This window comes from Oncorhynchus keta, chromosome 18 (assembly GCF_023373465.1).
Source record: "Oncorhynchus keta strain PuntledgeMale-10-30-2019 chromosome 18, Oket_V2, whole genome shotgun sequence".
Lineage (NCBI taxonomy): Eukaryota > Metazoa > Chordata > Actinopteri > Salmoniformes > Salmonidae > Oncorhynchus > Oncorhynchus keta.
In genome coordinates, this window is record NC_068438.1 from 13,037,058 (window position 1) to 13,053,252 (window position 16,195).

Genomic DNA, 16,195 nt, shown 5'->3' on the forward strand with positions numbered 1-16,195 from the left:
CCCATGGACACTATTCTGAATGGAGCTCCCACTTCTCTGAGGTCTGCACAGACTTGCACTGAAGCCTTCAATTAGTGAATTGTCCTGATAACAGGAAAGGAGGGCTGTTTTAATCATATCAGGAGGTTGCTGCAAACTGAGGTGGTTTTAACACAATGATGGTCAGCCAGAGGGATGAATAACAAAACTTTAAATCACCTAATTCTAAACATCTGTAGCCTAGCTGCAGCTTCTCATTACAGATGTATGGCAGCACCACTAGCACTATTCGAGGGGGTGCGCGCTCCCCGTGCTTCGTTGGCTGTAATAACTAGGCTACCATGACCAATGACTTCTGACATTTGAAGAGGGTCTCTCAGCTTGCTCACTGAATAGTAGTCTTTAAAAGAAATGTGCTTGATGACCCATTAATTTATTGGATCTACAGGCTCACTAACTATGCCAAGTCGCTCCCATTTTCATTGTAGTTTCGAGTATTATTTCCAGGTCAAAATTTCAGTTTCCTGTGTGGCTTGTTTGTAGGCTTCTAAAAATGGCCGGTGATGGAGGCGCTCTGAAGGATATCAATGAGATTAAATCCCAGTTCAGGACTAGAGAGGGTTTTTACAAACTACTGACCCTCTCGGATTCACAACAACGAGGCGGACCACCTCGGGGTCTCTCCGCAGGTACCACGGTGGGCCCCGGGGGTGGACCGGGTTCGATACCCGGTGGTGTAGGTGTGGTGCAGGGGCCCGGAGCTGCCTCCAGCAATGCCGCAGCCAACTCCTCTCCGGCGGGATTCCTCCCTCCTGTCAGGGTCTCCATGGTGAAGCTTCAGCCGGAGGACCCGAGCGAAGAATCCGAGAGAGTGTGTTTTAACATCGGAAGAGAGCTTTATTTCTACACCTACACAAATATAAAGAAAGTAAGTTGAATAACGGAGCTTGCAATTAATTGACGACTGAGATTGATTATTAGCTAACGCTAGCCACGTTCGTTTGAGGCAATCGAATCATCGTGCATTCATTATTGTCTTGCTAAGCATCAGTAGACCACGGGAAATGTTGCATGGAAGTAAAGGCGTGTAGACGGTGTAGCTGGAAAGCAACAATGTTGCAACATTTCAGAAATACAGTTTCAAGAATGTAGCTGTAGTGATGTTACAAGTAGCGTGTCATTTGTGACAGAAAATGTTTGCATCCGGTTTTACACCACTCAATCGTGGTTTTGAATTCCAAAAATGTCTGAATGGGGAAGAATCTCAATATAAAACACGTATTTCCTCTATTCTGCCATATTCAAATGTATTTTTAACATGCACCAAATTGATCTTCCACAAAGGGGACAATCACTGAAATGGAACATAAACAGGGAAACATTTTTGCAAAGGCTCTTTTGAATGACCTTTACTGTCACGTGTTCTTTCTAAAAGCTGCTTGCTCCTATCTCTCTTCCCCTCTGTGTAGGCTGTGGACCTCAGTAAACCCATAGACAAGCGTATCTACAAGGGCACCCAGCCCACCTGCCATGACTTCAACCAGTACTCTGCCACAGCAGACAGTGTGGCCCTCATTGTGGGCTTTTCAGCAGGCCAGGTTCAATACCTGGACCCCATTAAGAAGGAGACAAGCAAGCTCTTCAATGAGGAGGTGGGTGCGTTGTGGGTTCGTCTGCTTGTCTCTGTCTTCTTGTCTGTGTTGGGGGTTGAGCTATAGCCTATGTCTGTGTTGGGGTGAGCTATAGCCTATGTCTGTGTTGGGGGGGGTTGAGCTATAGCCTATGTCTGTGGGGGGTGGGGGGTGAGCTATAGACCATGTCTGTGTTGGGGGTGGGGGGGGGTGAGCTATAGCCTATGTCTGTGTTGGGGTGGGGTTGAGCTATAGCCTATGTCTGTGTTGGGGGTGGGGGGTTGAGCTATAGCCTATGTCTGTGTTGGGGGGGGTGGGGTGCCTATGGGTGGGGGGGGGGGGGGGTTGAGCTATAGCCTATGTCTGTGTGGGGGGGGTTGAGCTATAGCCTATGTCTGTGTTGCCATTTGCTTTATTTCATAGGAATATTTGGAACACTGAAAATACTTTTTTAAGAGCTCTTTTGAAGTATTGCCTGCCTTTTTGGAGAATAATGTTCTTAAAGGTCCAATGTATATAAATATAAAATAATTTCTGAGTAACAATTAAGTACCTTACTGTAATAGATTTCCATTTAAATGGGTAGAAACAACAAATTCTCTAGCAAGAATTTTGCTAGGACTGTCTGGGAGGGGACTGGGTGGAGAGGGTAAATTTGAAAACCAGTAGTTATTGACAGAGAGGTTTGGAACTCTCTGTTATTGGCCTACTAACCAATTTAGTGAATGCTGATTTCACCATGGAAAACTGAAACTACCGCACATGCAAACCTGCTGATTAGAAGGTCTGTAGATTGTATTTTCAACCAGCAACTATCAGGATTTTTTACATTGATTAAATATTTCATCAGCTGTTGTACAATATGATATTAAACACATGAAAAACAGGTTTTTGGCTGCACTGGGCCTTTAATTAAATTCAGAATCTGGAGTGTGATAATGATCAAGTGTACTTTTTTTTGCCTTTGCTTGGTTTCTCCTCTAAGTCAATGAACCTCCTCATGAGCACTGGATATAAATCCACTCCCTCTGCTGTTCTACCTCTGTCACAGAGCTCAGATATACCAACAGATATACCAACATTTTTATATCAAATCCAACTTTTGGAGTGTAGAGCTTAAGGCTTCACTGTCCAAATACTGAGTGCACTGTAGGTCTGGTTTTTCAGACACATATTAAACCTAGTCCTGGACTAAAAACACTTTAGGAGGACAATAGAACCACTAACAGCTCAGATATTAGTTAGTTGTTGTGACAGTTGCCATTCTCTTTATACATCTCCTACCATTGTCGCTGAAAATGGCATATAAGCGTGTCTCATGTTCCCGTGTTGCTAATATAAAGATCTTATTATCCTCACACCCCATGTCACCTTTCAGAGGATGATAGACAAGTCCAAGGTAACCTGTCTGAAATGGCTGCCCAAGTCAGAGAATCTGTTCCTGGCCTCATACGCCAGTGGTCACCTCTACCTCTACAACGTGGAGCACCCGTGTGGCACCGCCGCCCCGCAGTATTCCCTGCTCCGCCAGGGCGAAGGCTTTGCCGTCTACGCCTGCAAGACGAAGACGCCCCGAAACCCGCTGCTGCGCTGGGCCGTAGGAAACGGAGGCCTTAATGAGTTTGCCTTCTCGCCGGACGGTGTGCATGTGGCATGCGTGGGCCAGGACGGCTGCCTGCGTGTCTTCCACTTTGACTCCATGGAGCTGCAGGGCGTGATGAAGAGCTACTTTGGCGGCCTGCTGTGCGTCTCCTGGAGCCCCGATGGCAAATACCTGGCCACGGGCGGCGAGGACGACCTGGTGACAGTGTGGTCGTTTACGGAGAGCCGTGTGGTGGCCCGGGGACACGGCCATAAGTCCTGGGTGAATGTGGTGGCCTTTGACCCCTTCAACACCAGCCTGGGGGACGAGGAGCCCATGGAGTTGAGTGGCAGCGAGGAGGACCTACAGCAGGGGCCGCTGCACTTTGGCCGCGTGCGCACCAGCAGCACGCTGTCACGCCTCTCCCGCCACAGCTCCAAGGGCGGCTCGCCCTCCGTCACCTACCGCTTCGGCTCGGTGGGCCAGGACACCCAGTTCTGCCTGTGGGACCTGACGGATGACGTGCTGTACCCGCGGCTGCCTTTGTCCCGTGCCCTCACCAACACCTTCGGTCCCACCATCCCCTCCTCTGTCAGCGGCACCATCAACAACACTACAGGCGGAGGGAGTGGAGGGGTCGTAGGCGGGGTAGAGGGCCACCACCACCCCACCACTAACCCCCACCAGCCACCCACCATGCCCCTGCCACTCCCCCGCTCCCTGTCGCGATCCAACTCCCTCCCGCACCCCGCCGTGGCCAATGTCTCTAAGGGCCAGAGCACAACAGAGGGCGGGGGAGGGAGCGGAGGGGGCAACGCCACCCCCTTCAGTATCGGCCGCTTCGCCACGCTCTCTCTGCAGGAGCGGAAGTCGGACAAGTCTGGAGGGAGCGGGGTGGGCGGGGAGAAGGAGCACAAGCGCTACCATAGTCTGGGAAACATCAGCAAGAGCAACGACAAGATCAACGTAGCGCCACGCAGCAGTCGCCTGGATGCCGCCAAGGTCCTGGGCACCACCCTGTGTCCGCGGATGCACGAGGTGCCCCTGCTGGAGCCCCTGGTGTGTAAGAAGATCGCCCACGAGAGACTGACCGTGCTGGTGTTCATGGACGACTGCATCATCACCGCTTGCCAGGAGGGCCTCATCTGCACCTGGGCACGACCTGGTAAAGTGGTGAGTCCTGCGCCCAGCGTGCGTAACGTTATGGCAGCGAAACATCTATCAATGAATAATGCTCTGTAGGCTGTCCTATCAGCTTTTAGTGTAGTAGTTTACACTCCAAGTTATTTGAAAGGACTTCTGCTCTTGATTATTTATGGATTACTTGCCATGAGTCTAAACTTTCTTCCTTTCTTTCTCTCTTTCCCCTCCCTGACGCTGCCTGTCCCCTCCTCCAGAACTTGACAGCACAGAACGGGAACTCTCCCAGTGGCACGGTAGTATAGCTGGAAGTGGAACTTTGCACTCCCTCCTCCCCCACCAAACCCCCATCATGGCTGAAGAGGAGCCAGCATCTGCACCCAATCATCACAGTATTGCACCCCTGATGTACCCCCTTGCCTCTCACCACTTCTCTTTAGAAAGACTACAAAGCAAAATGTGGACCGTCCCTCTTTTCCCAGAAGCATAGAGAAGGCAGACTCCTCTCCACCCTGCTAACACTACAAAAGTCAGTCATTTTATTTATTTATTTTACCTTATCACAAGACTGAAGTAATTTATATTGTAAATAATTATACAAATACTCTATAAATTCAGAGGATAAAGAGTATTGAAATAATGACTCAAGCGAGTGAAAAAAATAAAATAATATTAGTATATGTAGATCCTATATTGTACATAGCGACACAGTTAACATTGAATGTCTGCAGTTAGGGACCTGAAGATGTAGTGTTTTTGTGTGATAGAGGTCCCTGATTTGTCGTGTCCCTTGAAGCAAACTGGTTTGGTTTGTCAAAGATGGACGCATTTAGGGTCTTCGGCATCAAAGACTTGACCCTCGTGCAGTACAGAGAGCAATCTTCCTATGGCTGCTACTGGACTCTTCAGCTGAGACTGTCTGCTCCCAGGTATTCTTGTTCCTAACATGACAGCACAGAGTGACACACTGTACACAAGTATGCTTTCAATCAGTGTAGCTTCCAATAGGCTCCATTCCACTCACACCTGCAATGCCTCTTGCAAGATTTTGCACATTCGACAGTCATAATTTTAGCCCACAGAAGGAAACTAGAGGGAGTTTGTCTTGTTATGATTTCTCTTTTGTGTTATGTTAATTTATTTCAAGCTACTGATTCTAACTGGACTGTATTATTTGTGGATTCTCTGTACGTGATATCCATGATATTCTACCAAACTGTGGGCCTTGCATCAAACCATTGTTTTACCTAGAAATGATTTTGTGTGGGTTTTGAGGTGAGGTGTGCTGAAAGGCATGCGACAACAAATGAGTCAAACCTACTAGTGTGATAACACACCAGACTAGAAATGCTGCTGGACCAACAACAAAAAATGTGTGGAGAAGAAGTGACTGTTTTTTAAAGATCTGGCCAGATAAGAACACTTGGTAACAGAAACGTTTACTCTGGCAAGTTCAAGGGCCTACCATCTTATTAGTGTATGTCCTAATAACAGTTGTCAAATAGCAAAAGGTGACACTAAAACCAAGACTCAAATCATTTAATGTACACTGAAGACTACCAACTGACTGAATGCCTTGTTCAATACCGCAAGACAATGGGAACTAACCATTTTATGCCAAGGGAAGAAAATCCATTCCATTAGTTTCTCTTTTTGACCGTTTACAGCAAACCATAGCATGTAATGTTTAATTCAGTGTGCATTGTACATATGCCTGAGGTGATTAAGTTAGTGGCAAATGATATCACAGTATCAAGTTTGTATATGGAGATCTGTTAATAAAATTCTAAACCCAAATGCTACCTGTTATTCTCAGGCTATCTCCATCTTATTGATTTGCAATAGGAATATCTGAATCTAATTCAGTTTGTTGTTATAAATACTCCAGGTTAATTATCACAAAAGAGGTTTATCTTGTCATCCAAGATCTATTCACTTGTTACCAAAGTTTAAAGTTTTATTTTCCATGACTTTGATAAATGTGAAGATTTATGTTTCTTGAACATTGAAACCCTGTTGTAATTTTCATCATCTCCGGCACCCAGAACATTTCACTTGTGCTGGCCAGCTACTCAATGTATTTGTTAAATCTTGCATGAGAGACTGGTTTTCATGACACATTGAGTTAAAAACATGCCAGAGAATGGTATCTGGTAGGGAAATATTACATTTAAAGAAAGAGCAATAATGTAACATATGTTTGAGTTTTCTTGTAAGTGTAGACGGCACTGAGTTTTATTTCACTGGGCTATAACGAACACATTTTTCACCAACAGGTTTCTGCGCCAGTGCACCAAACAAACAATCTATATGCAAAGTATAGTCCTGCATACCGATTACCGACTTTGGGCGCTTCAAAATCATGGTTTGCGTTTACAACACCATAAACAAATCGACTACTGTATGTTTCCATTCATCAGTTTGAAAGCTGGAATTATATTGGAGTGGGCGAACGTGTGCAAGTAGCCTTACAGGAGATTTCTGAAGTGGCCTGATCAGATGAAAACATTCGCACTGGGCACACATTTCAATGCGGAGAATTGGGTAATAACTTAAAGAACACACCACTGAATTTGGTAGAAACGTTGATCGATCATATTCCAACCTATTTTCACCCACTCAAAAAGACAGCAAAAAGTTTGTTGAATTCCCAATGCGTTATCACTCTGCTTTCAACCATATAAAAGCACAACTAATGGAAAGTCAATGTCGAAAATGTTTAAGTACAACTGACTGTTTAATCACTGTTCTTGATCAAATAGCACAACCAAATGACCTGGATTGCAATTAGTTGAGATGACATTAAAGTACATGGTGTTAGTGATCAATGCCGTTTGAGATTCTGTGCAGATTATTATAGCAATTGTGAAGATTTCCACAGACCTGCGACCCTGAACATGCACGCTTTCTATGATTTAAATAAAATACATGTATTGTTACAGTAACCTCAATGTGTCCATGGATGGGTTCCTTATTTTAAGTTTGAATAAAAAAAGCTTTATTTGTTTGTAAGAAAGCCTTAACATTAGGCTATTTACTGTCTTACAAAAGTCATATTGAATTGTGTTTGGTTGACAAAACAAATCAACATTTAAAGGAGAGTTCCATTTGAGGCATTGGCTTATTCCTAATCTTTAACTTTTATTTTTGGTTGAGATGGAGACTTGTATCCAACATATACTTTTTTAACTTGTCGACAAGTTAATAGGCTATTTACATTATCTCAAAAGTTATGAACTTGTGTTTGGTTGTCAACGAAACCAAATATAAACATTTGAAGAAGATGAATCTTCTGCTTGGATAGCGACATCTGTGCCACTGAGTCTGGCTTTAATTATACGTTGGATTCACGTCTCCATTTCAACCAAAAATCTAAGTTGAGGAATAGGACTAAATCATTAGTTTGATTTGATTTAATCCTATTCTTTAACTTTTATTTTTGGTTGAGATGTAGATGTGAATCCAACATAACTTGTAGATTCCATTTGAAATCAACCAAAGCTTGAAACTCTAGGCTTATATGTATCGTCTATTTTTAGTTGAATCCTGGGCTGAATTTAAACAATAGCTTTTGATGACTTTCCAAATGCTATATAGGTCTAAATAGTATCATTGATGATACATGATTGATAAAGGATGGTTACATTTCATTTGCTCTGTTGATCCTACCCTTTGGAATGACTTCGATAGCAACAGTGAATCTATTAAGTGGAGGTTTCTCAACAATCATTCTCACGATAGCACATTGGTAATGGTAATAGCCAATGACAAATACCAAAGCTTGGTTAAAACCCTGCATGGGCGACTGAAGAAATAACTATAGTAGGTGCTGCCCAGCTTGTATTTTTTTTTCTTATTGTGGATATTACATTGGAGGTCTGACATTGTTTCAAAGATACAAATTCAACATATGTTATACAAAATGTGTCTATATTGAAAATTGGTTACCATGATGACATCATCATGTATAATAATAATAATATAATAATAATATATGCCATTTAGCAGACGCTTTTATCCAAAGCGACTTACAGTCATGTGTGCATACATTCTACGTATGGGTGGTCCCGGGGATCGAACCCACTACCCTGGCGTTACAAGCGCCATGCTCTACCAACTGAGCTACAGAAGGACATGTGACTGAAATGTAACCCCCAAAACAACAGTTGATTACTTTTTTCAAATCCAGTATATTTTTTCACGTAGATTCCACGGCACAATAAGTTGACAAATGATCATGCAGCCATCACCTGGCAAGTGGGAGGCACTATTTGTCAACCAATCATTAGGGTGTTTTTGTATTGTGAATCCGGAACCAGCCCCTCACCCCTGCCAACTCGCAGGGCCCTATGTGGTCACGTGTTGCTGACGAAACTCTTGAGGATGACTTCCAAAGAGTGATCAATAAACACATCGGGTGTAAGTAAGGCTTTAACGCAACCGATTGTGGGGCACGGTTTACCTACAGCAAGAGAGAGACTATACGGATACTGACCTGCAACATGACTAACCGAAATCTAAAACTGACCCTTAACTCTAACCTTAACTAAATCCGTAACTACTTTGGTCTCAGAGATTCTCACAGAGAAAAAGCTGAAATTCATACTTTCCTCTACCCTCATATTTTCTGGAGTATTGAATAACAATTATGTACCCCTCAAGATACACATGATTTAGCTAGTTAAAATAAAGTGTAACACCTAGTAATTACATTATACTTCTGCAGATATTACATGTACTCTGTAGTGTAAAAGTGCAGGATTTCTTCAACTTTTTGTGGACTTGACACCAAGTACAGATTGTACATTTTTTGCTTTAGTGTGTGTGTCCAAAAATCACTTGCCCAACAACTTCTTAGTTATGTTAGGAAGTTTGCCATCTCCATGACCGGCCTGGTAACTTCACCCCAACTCTCTTATCCCCAGAACACAGTAACTTAAAACATAAGTGTTTTTCTGACATTTTAGGGAAATGTAACTGAAAAAATTGTCCCCAAGTCCCATGGAATGCATGTTCTCCCCATCAAAGGCCACTCTTATGGTGAAATGGATTTCCGCCTTTGTCAACAAAAGTAAGAAAAGATTCATACACATACAATTAACAAAGAACATAAATGTTCAGCTGTAGTTTCATATAAGCATGCACAATTATGTTTATGAAGAAAGATGATTTGTTTATAGGCATACCTTGTCATGGATATAGTGTAAAGGCCACTCGGGTCCTCATTGAAAAGGTAGGGCAAGAGCAGGATTGCTGCTATGGTGTCGAGTCCTAGTAAAGTAAAGCAATGGTCTTACTACACTTGCTAATTATATAACAAAACACACATTTTTAATGTACTATGTATACGCTACATTACAGAAAGGGAAGGAATAACAGCAAATACCTGTGTGCCTCTTCTGTATTGTCCTTCAGGGACTGTCAAAATAGCAGGATGATGTCCTCATCCCTGCCTCGCCTCTCTACCTCTGCTATCATTTTGCCACAAGCCTTGCGGAGTCCTTGAATTATCATTTTGCCTATTTCCATGTTCTTGCTTAATTTCTGAGAAGTAATTTTTTACACATTGTATTTCTGGAGGTTTAACTTAATTCATACTTAATAAATAGCAAATGTGTGAGCTAACTCAGTGAAGCAGTGCAGGAAACTCATTAAGGCTCTCTTTGAAACACTTAGGTTGGAGTCATTAAAACTAATTTTACAACCACTCCACAAATTTCTTCTTAACAAACTATAGTTTTGGCAAGTCGATTAGGACATCTACTTTGTGCATGACACAAGTAATTTTTCCAACAATTGTTTACAGACAGATTATTTCACTTATAATTCACTGTCTCACAATTCCAGTGGGTCAGACGTTTACATACAATACGTTGACTGTGCATTTAAACAGCTCGGACATTTTCAGAAAATGATGCCATGGCTTTAGAAGCTTCTGATAGTCATTTGAGTCAATTTGAGGTGAACCTGTGGATGTATTTCAAGGCCTACCGTCAAACTCAGTGCCTCTTTGCTTGACATCATGGGAAAATGAAAAGATATCAGCCTAGACCTCATAAAAAAATTGTAGACCTTCACAAGTCTGGTTCATCCTTGGGAGCAATTTCCAGACGCCTGAAGTACCACATTCATCTGTACAAACAATAGTACGCAAGTATTAAAACCATGGGACCACGCAGCCGTCATACCGCTCAGGAAGGAGACAAGTTCTGTCTCCTAGAAACAAACGTACTTTGGTACGAAAAGTGCAAATCAATCCCAGAACAACAGCAAAGAACCTTGTGAAAATGCTGGAGGAAACAGGTACAAAAGTATCTATAAACAGTCAAACGAGTCCTATATCGACATAACATGAAAGGCTGTTCAGCAAGAAAGAAGCCACTGCTCTAAAACCACCATAAAAAAGCCAGACTACGGTTTACAACTGCACATGGGGACAAAGATCGTACTTTTTGGAGGAATGTCCTCTGGTCTGATGAAACAAAAATAGAACTGTTTGGCCATAATGACCATCGTTATGTTAGGAGGAAAAAGGGGGAAGCTTGCAAGCCGAAGAACACCATCCCAACCGTGAAGCACAGGGGTGGCAGCATCATGTTGTGGGGGTGTTTTGCTGCAGAAGGGACTGGTGCACTTAACAAAATAGATGGCATCATGAGGTGGGAAAATTATGTGGATATATTGAAGCAACATCTCAAGACATCAGTCAGGAAGTTAAAGCTTGGTCGCATATGGGTCTTCCAAATGGACAATGACTCCAAGCATACTTCCAAAGTTGTGGCAAAATGGCTTAAGGACAACAAAGTCAAGGTATTGGAGTGGCCATTACAAAGCCCTGACCTCCATCACATAGAAAATGTGTGGGCAGAACTTAAAAAGAGCATGCGAGCAAGGAGGCCTACAAACCTGACTCAGTTACACCAGCTCTGTCAGGAGGAATGGGCCAAAATTCACCCAACTTATTGTGGGAAGCTTGTGGTTGGCTACCCGAAACGTTTGACTCAAGTTAAACAATTTAAAAGCAATGCTACCAAATACTAAGTGTATGTAAACTTCGGACCCACTGAGAATGTGGTTAAATAAATAAAAGCTGAAATAAATAATTCTCTCAACTATTATTCTGATATTTCACATTCTTAAAATAAATTGGTGATTGTAACTGACCTAAGACAGGGAATTTTTACTAGGATTAAATGTCAGGAATTGTGGAAAACTAAGGTGTATGTAAACTTCCGACTTCAACTGTACACAGCTGAAATATTGTTTTCCTTTTATTGATCCAAGTGGATTGACAACCTCAAATTCATCTATATAAAAATGAAGTCACATTGTTTGTTTTTGCTTGAGCAAGGGATTGCTCTTGAAAAATCCCTCATCTGTGAAATCACTCAAGATTTTATCATTGGCATGTTCTTCTTCTCTATTTAAGCTTGCCCAAACATCTTCATTTTGTGCCACCTTCTTCAAAAGGTCAGGTATTGTATGTATTGAAAACTGCCTCTGTCCTGTTCTTCACCACTCAGATGTATCTCACTCAGTCTAACCATTCCCATTTCTTTACAGCAGTATTGCTCCAGTATTCACTCTGGTGATACAGACCAATGTGGCAAATCTGTTTTATGAGCAACAAAAAAAAATGCTTGTTCCATATTAGGCAGTTATACAAAGCAGTCATTTTGACTGGCAGGTAGCCTAGGATTTAAAGCATTCGAATTGTCGAGCCGACATGGTGAAAAAATCTGTTGTTCTGTCCTTGAGTAAGGCAGTTAAAACACCCCCATAACAAGAGCTACACGGTAGTTGGGTTAAAAGCGGAAATCAGGTTTTGGTTGGACCTTGCATGCAATTGATGTATTTACATGTAAAACTTTGGAAAGGAGAGGTGTAGTCCGCCAGCTGATTTTGCTGAAGCCACTGGCAGACATCCTCCACTGACCATCCAGATACTTCGCATTTCTGAAAACAAACAACAGAATCAGTTTTCATGCCGGAGTCCAGTTAGTCTAGGCAAAGGTACCACATGTCCCTACCAGGAATACCCATGAAATGACCAAAACCAACTCACCAAAGACACTTTGGTGTACCATTTGAATCGATTTCAGTTTGTATTGACTGTTATGTAGGTTAAATTCACACTTCAAAATGCAGCTGTCCTATAAAATCCTTGTCTTCTCCTTGATCGCAATTGCATTGTGTCCATGTTATGTCCTATAACAATTTAAAAGGTAGGGAAAATGTGTCAAAGAATAGTCTTACAAGCATTTGTATGAAATAAATATTGAGAGATAAATGGCATTGACATACAAATTCAATGCAAAATAGAATAACAAATTGGAGAAAGCACTAGCCATACAGTAAAAGTACTGCCATACAAGCCTGATATCAAGCTATCTTTTATTCAATATTTTATCAGGCAGACTTGAAAGATTATAGGCAACACTTTGCTGCATGGCAATACTGTGTTTGGATTCTGAAGGGCATGCACTACAAGAGGTAGTTTAGTCACTGTATTAATAACATTATGAATTTGAATCCCATGTATAACTACCATCTAAGCTATTAATTTCCCTCCACAAGGGAGCATATATGTAACGTTTCCAAAATGGGATAGTATTGTACATGTAATGTTATGCCCCCTTGTGAGTTCATGGCATTTCATGCTCCAGCAGGCTATATAGGAAGCCCTCCATTGCCAGATTCAGTTCGTTTAAAAAAAAAAGATTTATTTCAAATTTTTATGAACACACAAATAAAAAAAACTGAAATATACAAACAAGAGTACATAAACCTAACAGACAAAGGTATTACATATCAATATTAATTTTCAATTAGTTAAATACTTTTATGGTGCCTATTTCTTTTTTGTTTTTACAGTTACTGATAGAATTTAAATATTATTTTGAAATTATCTTAAATGTGAAAATGGGTTTGTTCTCTGGCCATTTAATTTTATGGATAACGAATCTTCCATGAAAGATTAGCAAATTAACAATGAAGCCAGATTCAGTTCGTCGTGACAGTTCACCATCCTTAATTACAGTAGTTAGTTAGCTAACTAACGTCAACGAAGGTAACTAGTTCATTCTCACAAAAGTGAGAACTTCTCTAGATTGGAAACTTAAATTCATGACAGTAAAGCCATGTTGGCTTTATGAAAACGATATATAAAATATATGGGGCAGAATGTCGTTCAGTAAATAATACAAACCTAGTTCTGCCTAGTTGGGACATAACGTTACTACTAGCTACTGTAGGTCATACAACGGTCAACCCCGGCTTTCTAACGTTTACATGAATTATTCTGAACTGAAGTAGCTAGCTAACGTTATGGAATTAGAACTCCAGATGAACCCCTCATTTTTTGAGTGTCTGAACCCACCCACACCCGTGAACACCTACTTATCATCTTGCACCTTCCCGTGCAGCCACTCTACGTTTGTTGAAGTCAGTTCAATTGATGTGATCTCCCGTTTGGCAGCAAAGGCTTCTCAAATTATAAATAGGAACATAATTGCAGCAACTAAAGAAATGAGGTATCCGATTGAGGAAACAGTATTTCACAGAACATACTTCTCTCGGTGGATAAGAGGACTCCAACCTGCCCGGTCTTTAGAATCACAATCTAATGATGCAATTGATGTTGTTCATAACCACTTTGCAGGTGTTCTGGAATAACTCCCTGGGTTTACCGTCATGCTGTGGGTGTTTGGTCAGTGCGTGTCGTTTTAATATGTCCGTTTTGAGAGACTCAATACTAAGCACTTCCCCGCACAAAACACATTGAGGGCGCCCCTCGATATTTCTCAAAGTTTGTATGAAACCAAGTTCCATTTGATGATGGCGAGTGAGAATGACAAGTCAGTGTCTGACAAAGCTGCAGCATGTGGGTCGCGGAGTGATCTTCAATAAAACTGCAGAAAAAAGATCCAACGAACCGCGAAAGCACACGGGCATCTCCCTCCCACTCGCGCAGCTGCGGAACTGAGCAAAGACACGGCTGCTTGACAGAGAGTGCATTGAAAAGAGAACGCAGTTGAACCTGGCCAAATCAGTTCCAGTAATGAATTAAATCATTATACTCGGACACGTCGCGACCGATAGATACTTTAAGAAAGGCTGTACTCGTGTGTTTATCTTCCCACTTGGATCGCGCTTCCAAAAGCTTTCAAATTAGGGCCAGGTTGGGACTTAGACCCTAACCTCATTTGAACAAATTCTGAAATGAAATATCGGTTTGCAGGTCAGGAGGAGTGTCCTATAGCCGTTTCCCTACAGCAAGGCTTCTAGCAGCATGACAGTGTTGCCATTGTCTATACAGGTTATTTGTAATGTCGAAATAAACATATATCTGATAAGGGAATTATATGCTTAAAGGTAATGATTAGAATATTCCACCCTGAAACCATATAATTGTATGAAATGTATTAGAACCATAAAACTATAATCTGATGATGTGTGTAGTTTTAGTCAGAATTAGAACAAGGACATTTTGTTCCTTTTTAGTATGTAAGCAGGGAGCAAGTGTGAAACAAATGATACGAGGAGCTATCAACAGACAAGCTGGACTACTGTGTTCCTTACAGGACATTCTGTCTCCACCCGTGGAGACACTGTTAGGCTTGCAGAAAATTATGAAACATGTTGCAGATTAAACAATGTATCTGTATAATTGGAAAAACACAGACTGTCTGAGCAAGGCGTAGTTTAAGATTTGAACTTGTATGTATGTGCGTAGGATATCTACTGTTTGTGTCTAAGTATGTGCACAGCTATAAAATGAATGTCTTTGTATATATAATGGACTTCAGAACGTTCTCGTGAATAAACTGTACTATCTTTTTTCATCAAATGAGTCTGACTAATTATTGTTAAACCCATGGTTTTACAGGTCTCGGGGATTGGTCAGAGCTATTGATTGTCAGTTATTATCATTGGGATTGAACATTCTCGTGACAATATCCAACGCCCATATCACATACTCACAAACTGTACATATATATGTGTACATTTTACTATCAATTAGTGAGACTGAGAGCCTCGAAATATCACATTAAATTGTACATATCCACTGTATAGCCTACATATGAGTCGTGGTAAAGGTGGTCCCTGTTTCAGTCAGGTTTTTGGTCCCATTTGCGTGGATCAAACAAAAAAAACACAATGAATAGTGCCTCCCACTTGGTAGGCTAACTGCATGGTGCAGTCGGTGACAAGCAACTGCAGTGACTTGAAGGTGACTGCATAAAAAAAATGCATGACCTTTGATCACATGTTTTTGCAAAGTTCACGTAGTGTACATGTAGATGCAAGTCAGATTTGTTTTCTTCCTATAACGCAACACACTTTGACATTTATTTCTCGAAACGCATCCATAGGAAGGATCATGGGCGTGCTCAAACTGATCACTTTTGTCAGTCGCCGGGTTCCAATGTCTGTTGCATTATGGGGAAACACATTGCCTGACTTCGAACTACATGTCGACTGCATGCACTTTACATAAATCATGTGATTGGATTTCATGATGTTTTGACTACAGTCAACTGTTAGTTTCTGCAGTTGCTCTTTACCAAGTTCAACCAATCATTAGGATGTTTTTGTCTGACCTACACGAACGTGATCAAAGACGTTACTAAAACAGGAACCAATTTAGCTGCCGTTCATGTACACAGTAGATATATACAAATTAATGTGATATTTGAGACCGTCACTAATTGAATGTACAATGTGCACACATTTGATATAAGTTTGTGAGTGTGTGATATGGGGGTTGGAGGCATATTCATTTCGACATTATAAAGACAAACTTTCATGAACAATGACCCTGCCATGCTGATCTGAGCCTTGCTGTTGGAAAACCACATCA

General features: G+C 41.7%; 1 protein-coding gene and 1 long non-coding RNA gene across 3 annotated transcripts; one reads left to right on the top strand and one right to left on the bottom strand.

The window, feature by feature from the left end:
- The first annotated feature begins 119 nt into the window (after window positions 1–119).
- On the top strand, window positions 120–6,141 carry LOC118397296 (WD repeat-containing protein 20). The gene is made up of 4 exons (XM_035791917.2): window positions 120–907; window positions 1,449–1,631; window positions 2,989–4,365; window positions 4,590–6,141. Exons 1-4 carry the CDS (start codon window positions 533–535, stop codon window positions 4,635–4,637), a joined length of 1,983 nt encoding a protein of 660 aa, XP_035647810.1. The 5' UTR covers window positions 120–532; the 3' UTR covers window positions 4,638–6,141.
- An 892-nt stretch (window positions 6,142–7,033) lies between these two features.
- LOC118397297 (uncharacterized) lies at window positions 7,034–15,230 on the bottom strand. 2 transcript variants are annotated; one of them, XR_004828391.2, is made up of 5 exons: window positions 13,732–15,230; window positions 12,398–12,540; window positions 12,192–12,288; window positions 9,519–9,603; window positions 7,034–9,389 (listed from the first exon to the last, which is right to left on the bottom strand). It is a non-coding gene; the product is annotated as an uncharacterized LOC118397297 (long non-coding RNA). The 2 variants fall into 2 exon arrangements; XR_004828390.2 differs by having other exon boundaries at window positions 13,903–15,228.
- Between the last annotated feature and the right edge of the window lie 965 nt (window positions 15,231–16,195).